The following is a 23,464-nucleotide window of genomic DNA, read 5'->3' as shown; positions in this document are numbered from 1 at the left end:
TTAACGGCTTTATATTACTTGTACCTACAAGTACCCATTTAATTCCTTTTTTGTATCTATGTATAGTCTTTAAAAATCCTTTTCTCTAAAATGGAAGGCAAAGTCGACTTTGCCGTTTAAAAAATAGGTCGCGAAGCGCGTAGTTTATGGTCAGTCAAAAATTAAAAAGTTAAAAATATTGCAGTCTCGATTTTGGGACTGCAATGTTGCATACAAATTCCATTATTTGTCGAGTTCCAAACTTTTTAAAAGTTGAAATGGCCATATCAAACGAAGGCACAGGCCCATTAAACAGCCAAACAGATGATTAGTACCGCGACTATTTAGCTGTCTCAAATAGGTTGGCGTATTTTCGGCAGAAAAATACATTTCTATTTTTTTATTAAAAAAATAAAAAGGCGGCAAAGCAAATTTTTTAAATTGTTTCTACTTTTTTTTGTGAAAATATATACGTAAGAACGTTGCTTTTGTAAAATATTTCTATGATATTTATATTTCTTGCACCATTTTTGAGAAAAGCACTATATATGACTCGGCTGGAAGGCTACTTGCTGGCTTCGGATTCAATTAAACGGACTCCCAAGGTCGTCCGTTTAAAACGAATCCTCAGCCTGCAAGTAGCTACTTCCGAGCCTCGACAATAATGTACTATTTCATAGCACTTTTCGACATTACCCTTTGATTTTCCAAGTGACAGGAAAGGCAAAGCGATGTCTGTTTTACATGGGAAAAACAAAAATTTTAACCTAAATGCCGGATTTTGGCGCCAAAATTTAATGTTTATGTAGCCACAGTCGGATTTTTATTATTATTTAATTCTATTTATTGGTACAGTGCTCCATTTTTCAACAAAGAAAAGTATCTAGTACTACCAATTTATCTAAACGTTTAACAGTGATTAATTTGCTACTTTTCCCCCGTTACATCCATCTCCAGCCCCTCTCACCTAAATACGTCCGCTCCGTTAGAAAAACCTCCCTGGCCGCCTCATCTAATATCAATTACTCTTTGTCCTTCAGATATATCTCACGATTGTCTTCTTAACCTACGTAATTATCATTCGTCAGGCGGGCGCATTTCTCTTAACTAATTTCCTGCTCTTGGCAAAATCTTGCCATGAGGTTGAAGTACTGGCGCTACTGCGAATCTGATCGTATCTGTTTTATCAGAACGTAATTGTATAAATATGATTGTAAAGGATTTTTTTGCAAACTGCACTTCGTTATAAAATAAGTATAATAAACTGAAATAGATGTCAAAGAATAGAGAAAAAGTGATCAAGCCCTCCAGGCCTATAGGCCTCGGCCACACCTTCCTTTAGTACCTATATGACATCTATTTCAATTAATAATTTATATAGTAGTGTGACTACTTTAAACCAAAAATCTAAAAATGTTATCTACATATACAATAAATAAACACAAAAAAGTAATAAGTCGCTCATGGGTCTCTAGTGGACTCAGAATTTACAAATGTTGACATCCGTAAACGGTCGCTATCGGGTCTAAAAGACCCATTACGCACTTCAGACGCCCTTAGCTCTTGATCGCGACGAGCTGACGGACAGGCGAAATGACGAATCGATGCAACCAATTTTCACGTGAAGGTACAAAGACCTCGTGAATATATAATATAATATAATAGCACACGCAGTGCAAGTGTTATTTTAAACGTCAAACTTCTATGAAATTATGAAGTATAAATAACACTTGCACTGCGTCTGCTATCAAACTGCTATTTAACTCTATCGCGGTAATCGAAGACGGTAATAATAAAATGTTAACAAATCGCATTTCTATGTGTGCGAGTCCAGAGGCCGCCGACGGCCCTCCCGCCGGGAGGGAGGAGGTGGGATTAGTGGAGAGGTCAAAGGCGACAAATATGTAGCTTTTTTTAGGTTATTAGATATTTTATGTAGGTCCTAAAAACTAATACGTTTTAGACCTCGCAAATGTAGGTCCTAAAAACTAATACGTTTTAGACCTCGCAAGTGTATTTTAAAGTATTAAGTCAACTTATTTACTTGATGCATCCGAAGTTGAAGTTTGTTCGCAGAGAAGTTATGTATTTTTTACACGGCGGCCAAAAAAAGGAGTGTGTTGTTTTCAGGGTTAATGTTTTTACACGATTGCCAAAAACTCCAGGTTTAACCGGTTAACCCCGGGTTAGTGGGATGGTGCAAGTGGCGCTTAGCTACATGCGTAGGTAAGTAGGAACGTAACGTTGTGCAGCTAAAACGATTGGTAGATTGTATGACTGACAATTTGTAACTTAATGTCCGACGTAAATCTGCGAATATAATGCTTAAATAATCAAGCGTTAATGTTTTTAATATAATTTTATTTATTAATCTGTTTGACTAAATTCTATAATTTTAATTACGAGTCGTATGTATGTACCTACTTACTGCGTACCATAAAGTGGGGCTTTCTGCCCTTAAAATATTTTTATGCTATTTTTATTACCTAAAAACACAGTTTCAATTAAAAATGTTTGTTTTATTAAACCATCCTAACAGGTGTGTTGATTAGTTAACAGGTGAAAATCATTATTTTTTGATTTCTGACAATAATTTTACTACAAGTATGTTCAAGTTACTTACTTAGTCGTAGGAAATGAAAATAGGCATGAACAGAAAAGCTACTATGTACAAAGTTACATCCACGCACGTTTCTTATAAACTTAAGTGAACTTTTAGCATCCCTAAAAGCTGAGAAACTGATCGTAATTTCAAGCTATGAGTTTATTTTACTTGACTTTAATGAGTTAAAGTTCGACACCTTACGAAAGGTTCTTATTGTATCAGTAAAATCCAATTTCAATTCAAACATGCCGTCTGACAAAGCTAGAAGCAACAAAGTGTCTCTAATTCGTCTAAGTGATCATTTTCCTGAACAGGTTACTTCATGCCATTCAAGATTTAACTGCCATTATATTCCCACAGAATAGATTAGCGACTCGCCCCGGCTTCGCACAGATTACATAAAACCTTAACAAATTACACACCTAAACCTTTCTAAAGAAATCACTCTATTGATAGGTGAAAACTGCATGAAAATCCATTCAGAAGTTTTTTAGTCTATCGCGAACATAAATACATACATACAGACATTACAAACAGATGAGGCGGGGGACTTTGTTTTATATGGTGTAGTAATAATAGAACTGAACAATCATTAGAGGACGAGACTACACGTCAAAAGTGACTACCATCCTCTACTAGCTTTACAAAACGAGATAATTATGTTATATTTAAAATAAATTCAGCGAAACAGATTTTAAAGCGAATTGTGGATATTATATTTCTAGATTTACAAACAGAAATATAATATCCACAATCCTAATTCAATGCACTAGTCCAGTGTAGAAAATGTTTTTCTATCTTTTGAACCCTTGAGTGATTGCTCGGAGCAGTTGTAAGCCGAGCACATCCAAAAAACTGTGTAAAATAGATATTTACCACTGGTATAATGTAAGTTTCAGCTAATCTATTGCGAGTTGTTAGACTGCCGGTTTTCTTTGGCCCTTGAGTTAAGTCATAGAATTTAGATGTAGGTAAGTATATTTTAATATCAACATACATGTCGTAGGCCGATTGTACGATCAGGCAGATCGTAATGTTCCTGCGTAATGTTTTGATGATAGTCACATTAACTCAATAGATAGGTAGGATAGGTTCGTTAGGTTGCTTCAGATGCCCGAAGGGCAAACTGCCCAGAAATAGCGCTACGCGGGGCTCCGTCGACTCAGGGAAGGAGTCAAAGATTTTCACGTTTCACGATATGCCTAGGAATTTCACGATATGCCTGATCTTACGATCGGCCGCCGACATACATACTTAATTGTTTCATTATACAGGGTGACACAGAAGACGTAATACAAAACATGTTTTTCAAACTTACCTACCTAGTGCTAATAATCCAAACTATGTTCCGTGTTGTTTAAATAATAGCAATCGTTGTACCATTGTTTTAATAATTTCCGTTATTTTTGACCCCATCATGGTTACCCTAACTACTTTGTGTAGAACAAAAAGGTTGAAACTACTTTGTAGTAAACACTCACCTTGTTTATCATCAAGACTGATAATTTAAAAATAAATGACGCATCGTTGAAGTTACTTGTCATAACAAGAAAATATTGATTAATCAGTTTCATTTGGCGATTGGAAAAATTTAAAGATTGGTTAAGTAATAATGCCACCTCCTTATCCATTCACAAACATTCAACGATTACGTATGGTAGAATTTTATTTTACGTCGCGGAGTATGCAGACGCAAGCTCTTTTTCACGAACTCTACCCAGAGTGTCCGATCCCCACACGGCAATTGATAAACGACTGTCTGCAAAATTTGAGGGACTATGGGCAATTCGGAGTTCCAATTCATGCCCAAGGCAGACGCCGGCAACCAAGATACACAGAACAGTTTCGAACACGAGTACTTAGGTATTTTATCCGCAATCCTGAAGCAAGCACCCCAGAAGCAGCGGCACGATTCGGAACAATCCAAGTTTTTATTTGGAGACTATTACAATCGGAAAAAATGCACCCTTTTCATTTTCAACGGGTGCAAGATATTGTTTTCGCCGATTATCCCAAAAGAACACGGTTTTGTAGGTGGCTGTTGCAAAACCTGAATCATAACATTTTGTGGTCAGACGAAGCTACATTTACAAGAATAGGTTTATTTAATACACACAATGAACATTGGTGGAGCGATGTCAATCCGCATGTGACACGAAGAGATTCCTTTCAAACCAGATTCTCACTTAATGTTTGGGCGGGTATCCTCAATAATTATGTAATAGGACCTTATTTTATTGAAGGTAACCTTAACGGAGAAAAATACGAAGACTTTTTGAGAAACGTTTTGCCAATGCTGATACAACACATACCAGTGGAAAATGTTCAAAATCTGTACTATCAACAAGACGGGGCTCCAGCTCATTTTTCTCTGCGGGTTCGAAGGTACCTTGACCAAGAGTTCCCCAGGCGTTGGATAGGGCGTAACGGTCCTGTAGAATGGCCACCTCGTAGTCCGTAGATCTAACACCGCTGGATTTTTTTTTGTGGGGCGAAGTTAAAAGGCAAGTTTATAAACGCCAATCAAATACTGTCGCAGAAATCCGCCAAAAAATTGTACAAGCATTTGAAGTCGTAAAAGCCAACGAATTTGTACTTGGAAGAGTTCAGAGGAACATCCGACGTCGTGCAGAGCGTTGTGGAAGGCGGTGATCATTTTGAGCACCTGTTGAAATACGTTTAAATTTTAATAAAATACTGTATGCTTGTAAATAAATGATTTGATTTGATTTGTTTTATCAAATGTGTATTGATATCAGTAATTACTTCTTGCGACTGACTACTTGACACACAGATTACGTTAGATAATGTGACAAGTACCTGAGTATAACTAACATGACGTCACCAAACGTCCATAGGGTGACCAAACTTACAGAAAATTATTAAATTATTTTGTTAGAAAATTAGCAAAAGTTATTTAGATGAATTTTAATTAATGATGTAGTGAATAATGTTCTTTGTCATTAACCGAACCATAATTAGTTATTTTGTTTTACGTCTTATGTGTCACCCTGTATACATACAGCTTAAGTCGTTGAATAGTGATGTGCCGTTCTCGAGAAAGTGCGGGAACATGAGAATGTTGCGGGCATGTTCTCGAGAACATTCTCTCGGACGGAAATTTCCGAGAAAGTGTCCGAAATGTTTAAAATATTTGATTATATTCCATAGAGCTTTAGTTATGGTTATTATTTATGGCTTTATGTGAAACATTTAATCACGGCGGAATATTCTAGGAGGAAATTCTCAATGCTCTCGAGAATTTCCCCAGAATGTTCTCGGGAATGTTCTCCGGGGAACTTTCTTTGCAACTATCTGGGTCATGTTAAAGGAGTTTTTATGTTAATAAAAGATAGTGCGATAGGAAAAAAGTATTTTAATGATTTTTGTATTGCTGTAAAATATAAATGCTACATAGACTATTAAATATTTGCATCATTTTCAATGATTATTATTTTAAAAATCAACAATTAGAAATATAAACTAAAATTGTACTAATTCAGGTAAATAATTGTTATTGTTATCAATTATTATTAATATAAAATCTACTAAATAGTTAACTAGAAAATGTAATTAATATGCTAGTAAATAAACTCCTTAATAATTTAATCAGTTACCATGACTATTATACAACAATCAGCAACAAATTGTTACAAAAACTTAAAACATAACTAATACATAATCTAGTTTACTTATTATAATAATCACATAGTTAAGACATCAATCATCAAGGGAAAAGACAAAACATATAAATAAACAATGAAATGTTAAAAATATCTATTCTAACAAGTCTGTGTCTTCATCTAGATCTGTGACAGATCGAAAATCAATGTTCTCGAAATCGAACGATAAGTCCCAGGAAACTTCGTCGTCGTATTTGAATCAGGTCTTGGCGATCTTGCTGGTTCCTCAGGCCTCAGCGCTTTGTTCATAAGTTTCCAATTATGGGATATGTAGCAGATTTTTGCTGCTCTTTCAGTTTTGAGTTTATTCCTTTTTTTGTGTGGATGTGTCCATGAGTAGAAAAGGATCTTTCAACTGAGGCTGAAGTAGAGGGTACCGATAAGACTTTTTGAGCTGTTTTTGCTAACACTGTTTTGGGAAAGAAGGTTAGCCACCACGATATTGGATCGACATTTGCTGTCGTTTGCCATATCAAAGGCCTTTCCCAAAGACCTTTTCGGCACTTATAGTCCGATAATTCCTGAATAAGCGTTGCGTCACATTGTGCTATAGTCATTATTGTTGAACATCCATCTAGATATTCATCGTCGTTGAGAGTAGCACCCTGGTTTTTTGGGTCCAAAATAACTGCAGCAAGGTGAATAGGTTTCACGCAGTTTTCTTTTCTGGTTTTTAATTTAAGTTTCAAATCTCTTAAAGGAAATTCTTCAAAAATACTTTTTGAATTATCGCTTTCCAGTTCTTCTTCTATTTCTTCAAGAGCTCGATGCACCAGATGGATTGAGCAGCTATCTCCTTCTAAGATTGTGATCCATTTGACAATCGGTTTCAAAAAAGTTATTTGGTTTGCGACATCTTGCCAAGTAGTCTCGCTTAATAATTTTAATTTATGTTTTTGTAGGTCTCTGTTGTCTTCATTGACAACCATCGTCTGAAGTATGCTTTTTGATTTTAGAAAGTTTTCTAAACAATGTAGATAACTACCCCATCTCGTTTTGACGGGGAACAACAGCGTGACATTCAATGATTTTTCGAGAGCTATCTTTTTAAATTCTGCGCTAACTGATTTGAAGCTTTCTTGAATTGAATCGATTTTCAGCACATCGCCTATCAACAAGTTTAGAGTATGGGCCAGACATCCAACCCAAGTGGTGTGTTCATACTGGTCAGTCAACAGCTTTCCGCATTTCTTCATGTTGGCAGCATTGTCAGTGACGATACCAAGAAACTTTTCAGAACCGATTTCGTTCATGGTTTGGCTTATCTTTTCAGACAAATACTCTGCCGTGTGTCGATTATTCTGGGTATCAATCGATGAGTGAAAATATGGCTTCGGTGTGTAAATAATAATGTTGAGGATTGAATCTTTCCTTATATTCGTCCAGCCATCGGCTGCTATATGCAAATCATTGGCGTCTTCAATTTTTTCTGTGACTTTTTGTTTGACGTCTTCGTATTCTTCCTCAAGGAGTACTGTCGAAAGCATCTTGCGGGAAGGCGGGTTAAAATTTGCCCTTAGAAGTTGAAGCGCTTGTTTCCACAAAGGATGTTCAAATATGGACAGCGGTTGGCCAGTCACATAAACTGCTCTAGCTAAAGCTTTGTGAACTTGTTTCTGAAACAAGATAAAATTAAGATAAGATTCATTTAACCACGAACGCTGTAAAGGGTTCGAAACGTCGGGATGTATTATGAATTCAATATACGCGATATAATCCGCTTCAATTGTTACATTTCATAAGATTCATTTCATATGTAAAGCTTTAATACGCCTTTTTCGACAACCTTGCAACATACATTGATTTCTGAAATATTTTCATTACTTATTTATTATCTTTGGATTTATTTGACAGACTTAACAATGTGGATAACGATCTAGTTAAGATTTAAACAAACACAATATAAATAATTAAAAACAGCTTACCTCATTAAAAGTATCGCCTTCCTTCTCTACATAGTTTTCGTCAATGGGCTCTTCGGAAGCTGCCGAATGATTGTGGACAGTTTCTTTATGTGTTTTTGGTTCCAAATCCCGTTTTACTTCAGTGGGGCTATTTTTCAGTTCAAAACAATGTGCCGCGCGAATCTTGTTGCATTTTTGTTCATATAAATTACATCACAAAACAAACACACGTATTTAACACGGTTATTGTCTGTTAACGTTCTAAAATATTCAAAAACTTTACTTTTCTTCATTTTTAGTAACAAACACGAGTACCATTTTACATAGAATTACAACCGTTCGGCGTATGAGCTTTGATGACACTAAGTAAAATGTGGCTAAACTATATCCTAAGGGAACAAATGACGCGAATAGAGTGGGGTCATCGCTGAAGTGGTCGATTATCTTTATCTATACCGCAAAACCCACGTGTGGTTTAAGGATTTCTTTGTTTAAAAATTACCTGAGTTACCCCGATGGCGAAGAAGTAATTCGAGAGTCTTAAGCATTGTTGAAAATATGTCATGGTAATTAACGAACAGTAGTTCTCTTATCTCTTCTTACCTGGCGTAAAGGTTAATCCCTACTTAGACTTAAAAGCTAGAATGATAAAAACTATTTAGTTCTAAAGTAAACTCTTCTGTATGTGCTAAAATAAAGTTTTAAGTAAAAAATATTTGTACTAAAAACAAAATGGTTATCGTAGCAGGTAAAAGCAAATTGATGATTGATACTTAAATAACAAAATATTATTTATACATTATACATTTATAAAAGATTGCAAGCAGCATCAATTAATACAATTTATAATAATTTAATTATATTTATCATATTAAGTAGCTAGTTTAATTTCTTGTAAATAATACATACTGGTTCCACGTATGTAAAATGAATAGTAATATTAAATATAAGACCTTTTATTTCTCGAGTATGTCCTTAAAAAGGAAATAGATACAAAAAAACATGCTTAGAAAAAAAACAATTCATTTCTAAAAGTGTACGTATGTACTGATGTCAAATAACATGCAAATTGATAATTTCAAACATTATCTCCTAACTATTTTATTCGAAAATTTCGCCAGACCGTTCTCATCAAGAAAGTCCCAAGAACATTCTCGAGAATGTTCTCGGGACTTTCTTGAGAACGTAGAGAAAGTAGCCTTTGAAATATTTTCTTGTTTAACGGTCTTGCCGACCCCTAGTAGCCACTTAAAGGAAGATTTAAATACAATAAAAACCCAAACTTTGCTTTTATTTAATACACTTTCTCAGAAATTTCCGTTTAAGAGAATGTTCTCGAGAAAGTGTGGAAATTCTCACGAGAAGGAATTTCCGAGAGCGAGAACATTCTCACCGGCACATCTCTATCGTTGAACCTTGAAATTAGTAACACATACCTAATACAGTGTCACAAATTCTAAAGCTTACACACAAAGAAATGATTTTATGTAATTCAACCCTCAGGATGTGATGATGTTAAGTTTAAAACATTTTTACCACTAAATTCGGACGAATTCTCGAGCGAAAGGTAGTTTTAAAATAAGATGACTATTAATTTACCAACATCACACAACAGTGAACCTCAACGTACCTACTTTCAGTTAAATTCAAAAGGTTAGTCCCCTTTATTTCCTAAAACTTGCAGTCGGTAGCTGTCCTGAAACTAAATTAGTTTCTGTTCCAGACAGCAGACGGTTAAATTGTTCTTGACTTTAAAAAGGCATCGAGACGAGTTCTAGCTTTAGTGTTAAAGGAATTAGCATTTAAAAGGCTTTTTTTTCATACTCTCATTATTGGTATTATTGCAAGCTAGTTAAGACAGTACCTATCAGTTAAAATAACTGTCTAAAGTGTTGCATGTGGCAGAGGCGCATAAATGAAAGTTACTTATTCGTGTTAGGTATATTTTATTGACGATTGCAAATCCTAATATAATTAAACACTTTTCATTCAAATTACTGCTCACCAAGGAAATTCGACTAGCAGCGCTAGTCTTTGACAGATGTCATCTCAAATAATTCACCAAACTGTATACCAAAGAGGATTTGAAGAAGAGAGTTACTGTCATGGTAAATTATGTACATAGCTACAGTTCATTTACTGCCATCTTTCGACAGAAGATTAAACCTGTTTGAACGCCATTTGATTTTGATCCTTATTCTTTAACTGATAAGTGTTAACTTTTTAAATATTAATATTCACGCCATCTACTCGAGCATAGGCTGAAGGTTGTGGCCCCATCGCTCGAAAACATGAAACCATACCTTTGGCCTATAGTCGAGTAGATGGCGTGAATATTAATATTTAATAAGTTAACACATATCACTGAAAGAATAAGGATCAAAGTCAAATGGCGTTCTAACAGTTTTATGTTCTGTCGAAAGATGGCAGTAAATTTACAGTGGCTACGTAATTTACTTTGACAATCCGTCTCTATAGACTTTATTCTTTTTGTGTATACTAATGAGAGTAATGAGCGTGGTCAGACTGGAACTAAGCAACATGCCTGTCAATTAGGTATAAAGAGATCCAGCGTGTGATTTGACTTAGCAAATGTTAAATTCAACTTAATGGCTGACTCGTTAGGAAGCGGTGTTTCTGGTTACGTAAATTTGTAATAACAAATTTACATACGTAAGTATAATGCAGTTGCGAATAATGACATTAATAAGTAATAATAAAATAAACCACGCCTTGTTGATGGAGAAATTAAATTATTGTATGTTCAAAATGTTTTAATATTCTTATGAAATATTATAATAAACGCAAAATAGGTAATTTCACTGCTTTGGACGAGGATACAAGGTCGCCGCTCTACGAACTTAGCTGCCGAGACCTACCAGGCGACAGTAAATAGTTAAAAATACCTCGCCCACATCAGTAAGCCGAAACATATGTATTTTATATGTATTAGGTACACATGTTTCAGTTTACCTTAGATAAGATAAGATAAGATATCGTTTAATTGCGTGAATTATGGTAGTTAACAGATGTTACATAGTTTTTATAGGTCACGACATAATTCAGCCGAAAATGACGGCATGCAAATATTACAGCCTTAAACACTAATTATCAAGCAAATTTATTCAACATGCATTCAGGTAAGTAAATTATTTACATTTATGTACAAAACATCATTCTTATCTAATATTTGTTAAATCTGCAGTTACTGGGTCGTTCTCTCATTTCGTGCAAATCGGTGATGTTCTCTCGATTTGTAAATTTTCTTTTAAATGGTAATTTTTTGGGTTTTCATGCATTGTGGATTCATTTATTGACACTTTTATGCTAAAAGCACCTTCGTAACCTTATTCCTTTTCTTTTAATAAGACTGGTGGTAATGAACTACGCGCTGGTAATGAAATGGGCATGGATGGTAATTTTATCAGTGGAGGGTAATGAAACAAACTTATGAAATCGCAATAAAAAAACTCCAGTTAACGAAAATTAACACCATTAATATAATGAACAACATTGAAATCACGTGTCTTAAGCGCTGTGCAGACGATCAAGCCGACTTAACAAATACTCCGGCTTGACAATCGCGACTTATGATTTACCACCTAGCTTGTAGCGATTGTCAAGCACAATTTACGTGATTGAAGACGTATTTCGTATTGTTTATTTATTTAATGGTTACACAGCACTACATCAGTCTTGTCACCAACACACTGAGAAACTACATACTTTAATGTAAAATTAACATCCAAATACACTCGACTGCCAATCCATCCACCGTAGCTCCATAAACTCGCAAAATCTCAAGCACTCATGAGTCAACAGGAGATGCACCAGGAGAAGCCTAAGGGTTATATTTCTAATGTCCGGTACAAAAAGTCTTACAAGCCTCTCTACTAGTTCAAGGCAGCCAGAGTCTCCACACAAGCTAAAAGTAGTAGGCTTAAGTTGTGCCTCACCTCCAAAGAAATGAAGCCCAGGGTTCCTAAAATAAATATTTTTTGGTAATACATCCTAAGGAAATTCTTTTGGACCTTTTCCAATAGTAGAATGTACATTGACTCGTAAGGGATCCAGGCTAATGCTGACGCCTCCGACTTGCTTCTGACCAGAACATTGTAAAAAACTTTTATGGGGCAAGGGTCATGGAATTCTTTGACGTTGCGAGTGACAAAGCCTAATCTACTGAAGCTACAGTACCAAGTGCTTTGATATGGTCGTGAAATGTTAGCCGCGTATCGAATATGACCGCAAGATCCTTTACTGAGACGACTCTTGTTATTACAAGAGTCTATTGATCTAAGAGTCTATTGGCTCAGGTCCAAGAAAAAAATTGAGCATGTGTAGGAAATAGGGCTTGATTAAAACTACACACTTGACACTTAGCCGCATTGAAAGTCAGTTTGTTATCCCGACTCCATTGGAACAGAGATGAAACATCCTCCTGCAGCAACTTACAATCCTCCTCCTTCTCAACTCAATATACCAATTTAAGATCGTCGGCGTAGAGGAGACAACGAGCGTTATGGATAACTGAGGGCAGGTCATTAACCATTATAGGAAAGGCCCCAAGATTGAATCTTGGCTGTCACCAGAACGAGTATGGTACGGATCTGGTACGAAGTGGTCATGCTGGTCGTTGCATACTGCGGTTGATCACGCAGATAACTGGCAAAAATGTTAAGCAAATGTGGATTGAACCCAATAGCGTCTAGTTTGTGTAGGAATACATCGTTACCCACACGATTGAAGGCTTTTCGGAAATCATAATACAGGACGTCTATCAGGATATCAATGTCCAGATGCTCTGAGATGGTGTCAACCAAGGTCAGGTTAGTTTTCACAGACCGTTTCGCTCTGAAACCATGCTGAGTGTTGCACAGGAATAATGGTTTCACTTGTTTCGACAACGTGCCATGGATTATGGACTCAAACAGCTTTGCTAAAGCTGAAAGAAAAGAATACTGACTTTGGGATCGCTCTTACCCGTGAAATCTTCCAATGGTGAGGATATGTACTTGTGGAGAGTAGGTACCAGATTAAGCATGGAGTGTATTGGACCATTCAAATGCTCTAAACACCCCTTTAAGATATATGCAGGTACCTAAGTAGTCTGGACCAACAGCATAGAAGCCCGAAAAACTTACTTTGGTGTTAAGACCCCTTACATTTTGGTAAATTAGATCCAGTGAAGGTTTCAAATCAGGATTCCGAACTAAGTATTACTGGTTGGTTTTTGTCTGACTCCCATTGACGTTGGATTTACGAAATGACCACGATTATCGGGCTACATAGTTGGAAATAAACAGGATTCATACATTGTCGAGGGTACTCCTATTTTGAAAGTCTTGGAGTCCCCTTTGAGCTTAAGTTCATCGACAGTGCACCATGAATAACAGCAGATATGCCCGTATGTCCTCTGATCCTCAAGCTATATTCCACAGATGGATGAACTTGCGATGGTCCACCGCCCTGAGAGGGATTTTACACCGCTTTTTACTGCTGGTATCATTTTTCTGAGATTTATCACGCACGGATTGGGAATTGTCGCTTTTGACGGCGGAGGCACTATTATTGCTTATCGGCCTGTGTTTATGTTTCTGTAGTTTCTGCCCTTTATTCCAAACATTTGCCCCGTTCTCTACCTTATCGTCGACAGGTATCAGATGATTCCAACTCACTTAGACTCTTAGTAACGTGTCAAATTTCTCAGCACAGTCCTTGAGTGCGGTCTGGTATTATATGTAGAGCGGCAGATTATGTTAATCTACTGCACTCTAGTTAAATACAAAAAATCACCAGTGGGCTCCTCTATATATTAATACATACAGTTTTAAATGCTTATACCAACATTCTATTTATAATAACTTAACCCTCTTTCCATTAAGTGCATACTGCCTCAAATACTTCATTACCTTCTAAATTCGTTCATTACCTTCCCTGGCAAAATTGGAAGGAAAAGAAATGAATGAAACAGATATGAATGAAGTTTTGGAAGTTTTCGTCACCTAGGTCGGTTGATATCAGACCTTGATTTCGCAGAATATGCCACACGAAAGGCAACCCTAAAATACATCAATTAGGTATAATTTTAATAATGTACAATTGGTACTTACTGTATTAATCACTAGATGGCGATGAAGATTTATCTGAACCACACTCCTTCTCGACACGAGAGAACGTAGGTATTTTCGTCAAAAGCAACATACGGACGATCTATGTGGTAGCACGCGGCCAACTGACTAACGAACAATGTGTTGTATCCGCGGGAAGTGCTATATACCCTTGTTATATAGCAAAAAATAGCTAATCCATTTCTCGCGTCGGTAATGAAGAAATTGCTTGGACCATCACTTATAAGGCTGTATAGTTTTATTGTTAATTTCTTAGCGTATAATATTATAGGATATAAAACATAACTAAATTACTTGTTTACTGAACCAACAACAAGTTTTCTATTTTTAGTATCTTAAGGTTCAAATGGAGGTCAAAGTTTAACTTCACGCGTTACATGCAGAGAGGAATGAAAATAGTGGGGTTAATTGTAAATATAAAGAAAATAACCACCTTCTTAGAATTGTTCATGGCGGGCCAATATACTTTAGGTCCTATGTTACAACCTTGCATTAACAGATATTCGAAAACACCATCACATTTTTGGTAAATTGCAAATAATACCGATTTGCACGAAATGCGAGAATGACCCTACTAGTTTCGAGGAAGTCTGTAACGGAATAGAAACAATGTTCCGTTACCTTCTGTCGGTTTACTTATGAGTTTGTAAGCAGTAAAGTAATTATTACCTAGTAGTACAACTTACATAAATATATGAATGAATTGCCTTAGGAGGTAGGTACCCATGACAAATATTCTGCCCCTTTGAGACACAGAAGGTATTTCATTTGCATATGATATTGTGTGCGTAAGTCTCAGAGCCAAACATTTGCTCGCCTCTGCCAATATTGGCTTGCAAATACCGTGGCTTACAATTTACGCAGTGGCTGATAACGGCAGATGTCAGCGCCTGGAGGCTTGGCGATTCATAACAGGTTTTCCAATCTTACAGTGCCAGTTTTGGTTTATCATTTTCGACTACAGGATGAACCAGAATGAGTTGACCGTCTTTGGCATTATATTGATTAGACAGTTTAGCTGTCCTATAGATTTCATGACTTATTAAAGGAGATCGTCGATTTTAGGCCCAGAGTAAACCATCACGTATATGCATAGATGTAAGTAAATTGGGGTAGATATGGTACCAGGCGCACGATTGTGAGCCATTAAATATAGGTTCCGGAACCTATATTTAGTTAGTCGTATGGGTGACGCCAACCTGTCAAGTTGTCAAAATCGTTGGATCAAATTTTAGTTTTGTCAACTATGAACGTCACACGTCTACATAAATAAAAGGTCATTGCGTATATGGTACAGACTATTACAGTAATTATATACGCATTTTATTACAGAAAATATTGGGTATTATATATAATATTGGGTAAAAATGAAACGGGAATTAGAAATATATAATTAAAAGACATTATATTATTCATTTCCGTATCAATGTATTATATATTAACAAAAGCCTTGCCGTCGTCAACATCTTTATTAGCATTGACATAACGCTCAAATTCACACAAACCGTGAGGTTTTTTCACTAAGGAGTTATAAAATCTCATTGCATTAAACTTAGGGCCACTTGCACCATTCACTAACCCGGAGTTAAACCAGATAAACCTGGAGTTACCATGGTTACCAGTACAATTTGACACTGACTTAACGGTTTAACCGGTTAACCCCGGGTTAGTGGGATGGTGCAAGTGGCGCTAAGGTGGGTAGCCATAAGTCATAGTTGACATAAGTGCGTTTCGATACTATTCAAAATATTATTAGTGTCATTCATTATTTATTTAATATATACCTACTTTTAAATTCTAAATCGACTGTAAAAATGCCTAAAATAAGTAGTAAAGAAATATAGTAATTTGACTTTTTATTTAGTTACATAGTTTGGAGATTTAAATGAATTCAGAATACGACGATATCATGCTACTTTTATTTAACTAAACGCAACCATTTTTAACAATCTGTCAAATATTTTCAAGTAACGCCAACCTTAAATAAACCTTACTTCATTGAAAGAAGATTTAAAATGAATCTGTTCACTCTCCGTAGAAGTAACAATGAACTTCCAAATAAGATCAAAATATAACTCTTTATTGAACGCGGATACGATTTCAGTTTCATTTACATGTCAGACTTTGTCTATTTTCTTTTAAAAAGTCAAAACACTTTTACAGAATAGTGTGAGTAGTATACGCTTTTGTATATAAAAGTTTTTCTTGTCATGTTCAAGTTTTTCTTGCAGTATTTCTCAAAATTCCCGTTATATTTCGTGATTCTGTTTTTATCATCATGATCTAGCAATTATAACGATTAATTTCCTATATATATTACATGTATACTTACGTTGAATTTGCGAGTGGGCCCAAACGCCTAAGAAAATCGACGATCTTTGTGAAACATATAATTTAACGTTTGTCAAAGATATTTCAGCGTAAATTATATCTTTTTTAGGGTTCCGTGCCCAAAGGGTAAAACGGGAAACCCTATTACTAAGACTCCGCTGTCCGTCCGTCCGTCCGTCTGTCACCAGGCTGTATCTCACGAACCGTGATAGCTAGACAGTTGAAATTTTCACAGATGATGTATTTATGTTGCCGCTATAACAACAAATACTAAAAATAGAACAAAATTAAGATTTAAGTGGGTCCCATACAATAAACGTGATATTTGACCGAAGTTAAGCAACGTCGGGCGGGGTCAGTACTTGGATGGGTGACCGTTTTTTTTGCTGTTTTTTGTTGCATTATGGTACGGAACCCTTTGTGCGCGAGTCCGACTCGCACTTGCCCGGTTTTTAAATATCATCGTTAAAATCTTTCTTACGAAATAGTTGGATTTTTAAAAATGGTTAATGTTTAATCAATCTGATTATCTAGTTCGTCTTTCTTTCTGTTTTAATACCTTATCGATCCCAATGCGTATTTACTAGAAAACTTTAAAAAGTAAACAGATTCACTGAACAGTAGGTACGGCAACGATATGGTGTCCTAACAAGTTAAATCGGCTACTATGCACAATAGGGTGGAGCGTCGTTGTATGGAAAAAAATAAAACTTTGATTATCAATGTGGAACCGGTACCAAAAGTTGCAGTTTGTCATGTAGATTATAGTGATTATATCAAGTTTCAAAATCAACACTACTTTTAGCCCTCTACTCAGCCGCTAAAGAAATTAATAAAGGTAAATTTTCATCAATTATTAAAATATACTACTTCACCAATATGTGTACATTTTATTGAAATTATATAATACTTAATAAGCGTATAATAAGATATTACCAAAATTTTAGTGCATTTTTCAATATTTATGAAACAATATAATTTCAAAATTTCATATTAAACAGCAATTTCATGCAAAACAAGAAAAATGCTACAGTGTAAAAAAAATATATGAGTTATATTTTTTAGACATTCTTGTGTCAAAGTAACGATGTTATTGATTACGAAAAGTATCATTGTACTGCAAAAAAAGGGTTACTTATATGTTTAAATAAGCGTCAAATTTCGCCCTTCAGCGTCGCTTACGCCCTTTTTAGGTCATGTTCAGAACACGTATGTTAGGCATATATATACTTATATTAGTATTCTTTTTATTATCTTATCATGTTCAAAATAGTTTTCACGATTCTGTTATGGGTTGTAAACTCCAATTTGTGCACAATATCCGGGTTAAAGGGCATTTTCCATAAAACCCCTATTTACGTGGTTTTACCGTGTCATAAAAATATACGTTATAAACAAAAATAAGTATAAGAATCGAGTATATCTGTAAGAGAAAGATGTTATTTAATGAATAAAACTTGTTATAAATAATTGGCCAAGCACGAAGTCAAGACTACGGTGTTCAGAGCACCGTTCCCTTTCTCTATACGCCTTACTAACTCTATGTGCTCTATTGTGAAAAAAAAAACACAACGTCAGTGAAGAACGGAATTCTTAATTTGAATTTTTTCAGATAAACTGCAATAATAAATATGATTCTTACTGAGCACATTGATAGTCAATTGGTTGGAAAGCCCGTTCGAAACTTAAACTTATTTGCAATATAATAAGGTTGTATTTTGTAGATCTCTCTCATACTTATAGTAGGCTATTCAGAAAAAAATTAATATCCCACAAAAATAAGCAAGCAGAATTAAACTTTGTATCAAAGACATAAGTCATAAATTTCAATGCCAAATTTTTAACTAAGGATCTTTCTCGCTAAAACTACTTCCTAATATGAAATGACCAGTGTAAGCATCAGTTAGCTAGCCCTAAGCAACCAAAGATCAGGCTGCAGTTGAAAAACTAATAAAGATAAAGTTAAGCTGATAATTTTCCCGCCGTCTCCATGCTTCTTTAAGTTGGGTATTGACTGGTCAGCTGCCTGTTAGCTATAGTTTTCGCGAAAATCGCCAGGACAGAGGTGAAAATTTTTGTATGAAAACTTGCAACTTTAAATGCATTTTTTATCGAAACTATTGCACTCTAAAATGAAGTCAAAATCAGTCCATCGACTCAATTTTTTGCAAGCTTTCTAATGGTACCCCACACGATTCTTACAAATAAAAAAAAATTCAGGCTACCCCTCTGAACCCCCTAAATTTCCCCCTAAAATCAGAAATAAGCAGTTTTGACTTCTTCACAGTGTTAGTGATGGTACTTGCCATAACTATTCCAAATTTTAGGTACCTACATCAAACGGTCTTTGAGAAAAACGCATTTAACCGATTTGCAAGACCGAAGTGATCCCATAAGAGCACCGTGAACAAAGTTTTGTACGGTGCTCTAAAAAATAAGCATAAATTACATTTATTAAAAATATACATATATTGCTATATATAATCGAATAGTAGAGGGCTAAAAGTATATACGAATATTTTTTTTATTATTTTTCCCTTAAATAATAAAAAATTAGACATCCTTTTAGAGGGGTTCCATTGCCATATTCAAGAATTTTGGATTTCGCTCCACCCTAATGCACAACGTCAAGTTTTTTTGCAACAATGTAGATAGTAATTTCAGTTTAACGTGGTAGGTATATTGTTTATTACCTAACCTATCTATAGGATAACCTTACGAAAATCCTGAAAAGTTGACGGTTTTAGTTTTAGGACTAATGATAATATCGACTACCGTAGGCTCAAAGGGCTTAACGGACAAAATGCGATTTTTCAGGAGAACCAAAAAACAGTTTTGATTTGAGAAAAAAAATCATAACTTTTTTGTTTGTTTGAATAAACTGATGCCTGTATGTGGCTTATTCTTAACTTTTTGAGCTCTTTTAAACTGATTGCTTGAACTTAAAATACAATGCTTATTTACGAAAATAGCATGTCCGTTACGCCAAAAAACACGACTGTTTTTAAGAAGGGCGTCCCTTACGCCTCTTTTCTATGATTTATCTTATTACTAAAAGGGCGTAATGTACAAAAAAAATTTACTGTTTTAGTACCATTTGGCATAAATCGAACAATTTCGTTGCAATATTGGCATTTAAGAAACACTATAAGTACTTCTAAGTACTATAATTTACAATTATTTATTCAAAAACTTGAAATGGATTCACTGTTAAGTTTTTTTTCCCCATTTTTGTTATTTTGGATACTTAAACTTGGAAAAGGTCGTTTTATTAGCTACAAAACCAATATTTTCTTTTTTTTATTTGTTTATATGTATTATTTGAACAGAATCACCACTGTCCTACCATCTATATCTATTGATGTACCTATATCAAAACACTACTCAAACAATTACTTTTACTATAGAAAGTATGTATGCGTTATTTCTTTTTGTAATCTTAATTTGATCATAAATTTTACTATTACACACTATAATACTATTAGGTACAATCGTAGTTTTGACATTTTGTATGTCTGTTCAGTAAAACTTGATGAATTTACGATTATTTATAACATAACATCAGAGTACGTAGCAAAACAGGCATATCGTACGTACTTCTATGGATTTAAATCCAAACATTATGGATAATTATAAGTTTCATAAGGTTAATCCTATAAAAAAGGGTTCGATTTAAAAAAAAAAGTATTTATATTACGTCTAATCATAAATGCAAATGGCCCAATCACATACAAAACTAAAAGTTATCAGTCTAACCTTAATCAATCGGCATAATTATCATTTAAATATAGTCATATTTTATTATTTTCCTAAAACTGATGAAAAAGGTACCCACTAGTTCAGTTTAAATTGTCAAGTTTTTGTAACCCTATAAATAAAGCATTAATGAGCACATGAGCAGGTAATGCAAGTACCTACTTAATAAAAAAAATGATAAGGAAAGTACTAGCTCATCCCACTTAAACACACGAAAAAGCAACAATTATAAACTCTAAATTGTACATAGTATGTTGGCGTATCTCTTACATTGAATTCTCTAATATTCGTATAAATATCCACTAGTTATGGGCGTAACGTACATATAGCACTCAAAAATCTACCGCAAATAGGCACAACCAAGGACCGGAAAACCCCTCTTTACGCTTAATCCTATCCATTCGGTAACCCAATCGATTCGGTTACCGTATCATTCGGTAACCCTATCATACTGTTACCTGATTGTAATGGTAAGCTTATTGAAACGGTAACCTTAACCTTTAACCGAGTTAATCTCGAAACCCAATCGCGATAGGGTTTTTGTTAGGGGTTTTTAACAGGTTTTTATTCAGTTATGGTAACCTTTATTATCGGTTGCTTATAGGTTTGCTACATCCGTATTTAGTGATGTGCCGTCAGTAAAATACTAAAAAAAATAGTGAATTTATTAATTGTTAACTTTGTTAATTTTCTTAATTTTGTTTTAACTTTTTTGTTTATTTATTTACTATAATTCATTTATTTTATTAATGATATTTATTTTATTAATAATAATTATTTTATTAATATTTTATTAATAATATTCATTTTATGAATGTTATTTATATTATTTATTTATTTTAATTATATTGTTTATTTTGTATATATTGTTTATTTTGTTTATTTAGTTTATTTTGTTTATTTAGTTTATTTAGTTTATTTTGTTTATTTTGTTTATTTAGTTTATTTTGTTTATTTAGTTTATTTAGTTTATTTAGTTTATTTAGTTTATTTAGTTTATTTTGTTTATTTTGTTTATTTTGTTTATTTTGTTTATTTTGTTTATTTTGTTTATTTTGTTTATTTTGTTTATTTTGTTTATTTTGTTTATTTTGTTTATTTTGTTTATTTTGTTTATTTTGTTTATTTTGTTTATTTTGTTTATTTTGTTTATTTTGTTTATTTTGTTTATTTTGTTTATTTTGTTTATTTTGTTTATTTTGTTTATTTTGTTTATTTTGTTTATTTTGTTTATTTTGTTTATTTTGTTTATTTTGTTTATTTTGTTTATTTTGTTTATTTTGTTTATTTTGTTTATTTTGTTTATTTTGTTTATTTTGTTTATTTTGTTTATTTTGTTTATTTTGTTTATTTTGTTTATTTTGTTTATTTTGTTTATTTTGTTTATTTTGTTTATTTTGTTTATTTTGTTTATTTTGTTTATTTTGTTTATTTTGTTTATTTTGTTTATTTTGTTTATTTTGTTTATTTTGTTTATTTTGTTTATTTTGTTTATTTTGTTTATTTTGTTTATTTTGTTTATTTTGTTTATTTTGTTTATTTTGTTTATTTTGTTTATTTTGTTTATTTTGTTTATTTTGTTTATTTTGTTTATTTTGTTTATTTTGTTTATTTTGTTTATTTTGTTTATTTTGTTTATTTTGTTTATTTTGTTTATTTTGTTTATTTTGTTTATTTTGTTTATTTTGTTTATTTTGTTTATTTTGTTTATTTTGTTTATTTTGTTTATTTTGTTTATTTTGTTTATTTTGTTTATTTTGTTTATTTTGTTTATTTTGTTTATTTTGTTTATTTTGTTTATTTTGTTTATTTTGTTTATTTTGTTTATTTTGTTTATTTTGTTTATTTTGTTTATTTTGTTTATTTTGTTTATTTTGTTTATTTTGTTTATTTTGTTTATTTTGTTTATTTTGTTTATTTTGTTTATTTTGTTTATTTTGTTTATTTTGTTTATTTTGTTTATTTTGTTTATTTTGTTTATTTTGTTTATTTTGTTTATTTTGTTTATTTTGTTTATTTTGTTTATTTTGTTTATTTTGTTTATTTTGTTTATTTTGTTTATTTTGTTTATTTTGTTTATTTTGTTTATTTTGTTTATTTTGTTTATTTTGTTTATTTTGTTTATTTTGTTTATTTTGTTTATTTTGTTTATTTTGTTTATTTTGTTTATTTTGTTTATTTTGTTTATTTTGTTTATTTTGTTTATTTTGTTTATTTTGTTTATTTTGTTTATTTTGTTTATTTTGTTTATTTTGTTTATTTTGTTTATTTTGTTTATTTTGTTTATTTTGTTTATTTTGTTTATTTTGTTTATTTTGTTTATTTTGTTTATTTTGTTTATTTTGTTTATTTTGTTTATTTTGTTTATTTTGTTTATTTTGTTTATTTTGTTTATTTTGTTTATTTTGTTTATTTTGTTTATTTTGTTTATTTTGTTTATTTTGTTTATTTTGTTTATTTTGTTTATTTTGTTTACTTTGTTTACTTTGTTTACTTTGTTTACTTTGTTTACTTTGTTTACTTTGTTTACTTTGTTTACTTTGTTTACTTTGTTTACTTTGTTTTCTTTGTTTACTTTGTTTTCTTTGTTTACTTTGTTTACTTTGTTTACTTTGTTTACTTTGTTTACTTTGTTTACTTTGTTTACTTTGTTTACTTTGTTTACTTTGTTTACTTTGTTTACTTTGTTTACTTTGTTTACTTTGTTTACTTTGTTTACTTTGTTTACTTTGTTTACTTTGTTTACTTTGTTTACTTTGTTTACTTTGTTTACTTTGTTTACTTTGTTTACTTTGTTTACTTTGTTTACTTTGTTTACTTTGTTTACTTTGTTTACTTTGTTTACTTTGTTTACTTTGTTTACTTTGTTTACTTTGTTTACTTTGTTTACTTTGTTTACTTTGTTTACTTTGTTTACTTTGTTTACTTTGTTTACTTTGTTTACTGTGTTTACTTTGTTTACTGTGTTTACTTTGTTTACTGTGTTTACTTTGTTTACTTTGTTTACTTTGTTTACTTTGTTTACTTTGTTTACTTTGTTTACTTTGTTTACTTTGTTTACTTTGTTTACTTTGT

General features: G+C 32.9%; 2 protein-coding genes across 3 annotated transcripts in view; one reads left to right on the top strand and one right to left on the bottom strand.

Annotated features, from left to right (window-relative positions):
- Positions 1-23,464, top strand: part of LOC134804532 (uncharacterized) — a 121,108-nt gene that overhangs the window by 19,226 nt on the left and 78,418 nt on the right. The gene's annotated exons all lie outside the window — the stretch shown is intronic.
- On the bottom strand, positions 5,817-8,736 carry LOC134801044 (uncharacterized). The gene is made up of 4 exons (XM_063773572.1): positions 8,674-8,736; positions 8,193-8,354; positions 6,761-7,883; positions 5,817-5,899 (listed from the first exon to the last, which is right to left on the bottom strand). Exons 1-4 carry the CDS (start codon positions 8,734-8,736, stop codon positions 5,817-5,819), a joined length of 1,431 nt encoding a protein of 476 aa, XP_063629642.1.

The sequence above is a fragment of the Cydia splendana genome, chromosome 2 (genome assembly GCF_910591565.1).
Source record: "Cydia splendana chromosome 2, ilCydSple1.2, whole genome shotgun sequence".
NCBI lineage: Eukaryota > Metazoa > Arthropoda > Insecta > Lepidoptera > Tortricidae > Cydia > Cydia splendana.
Note: the sequence above shows the minus strand (reverse complement) of the source record. Positions and strands in the feature narration are given on the sequence as shown.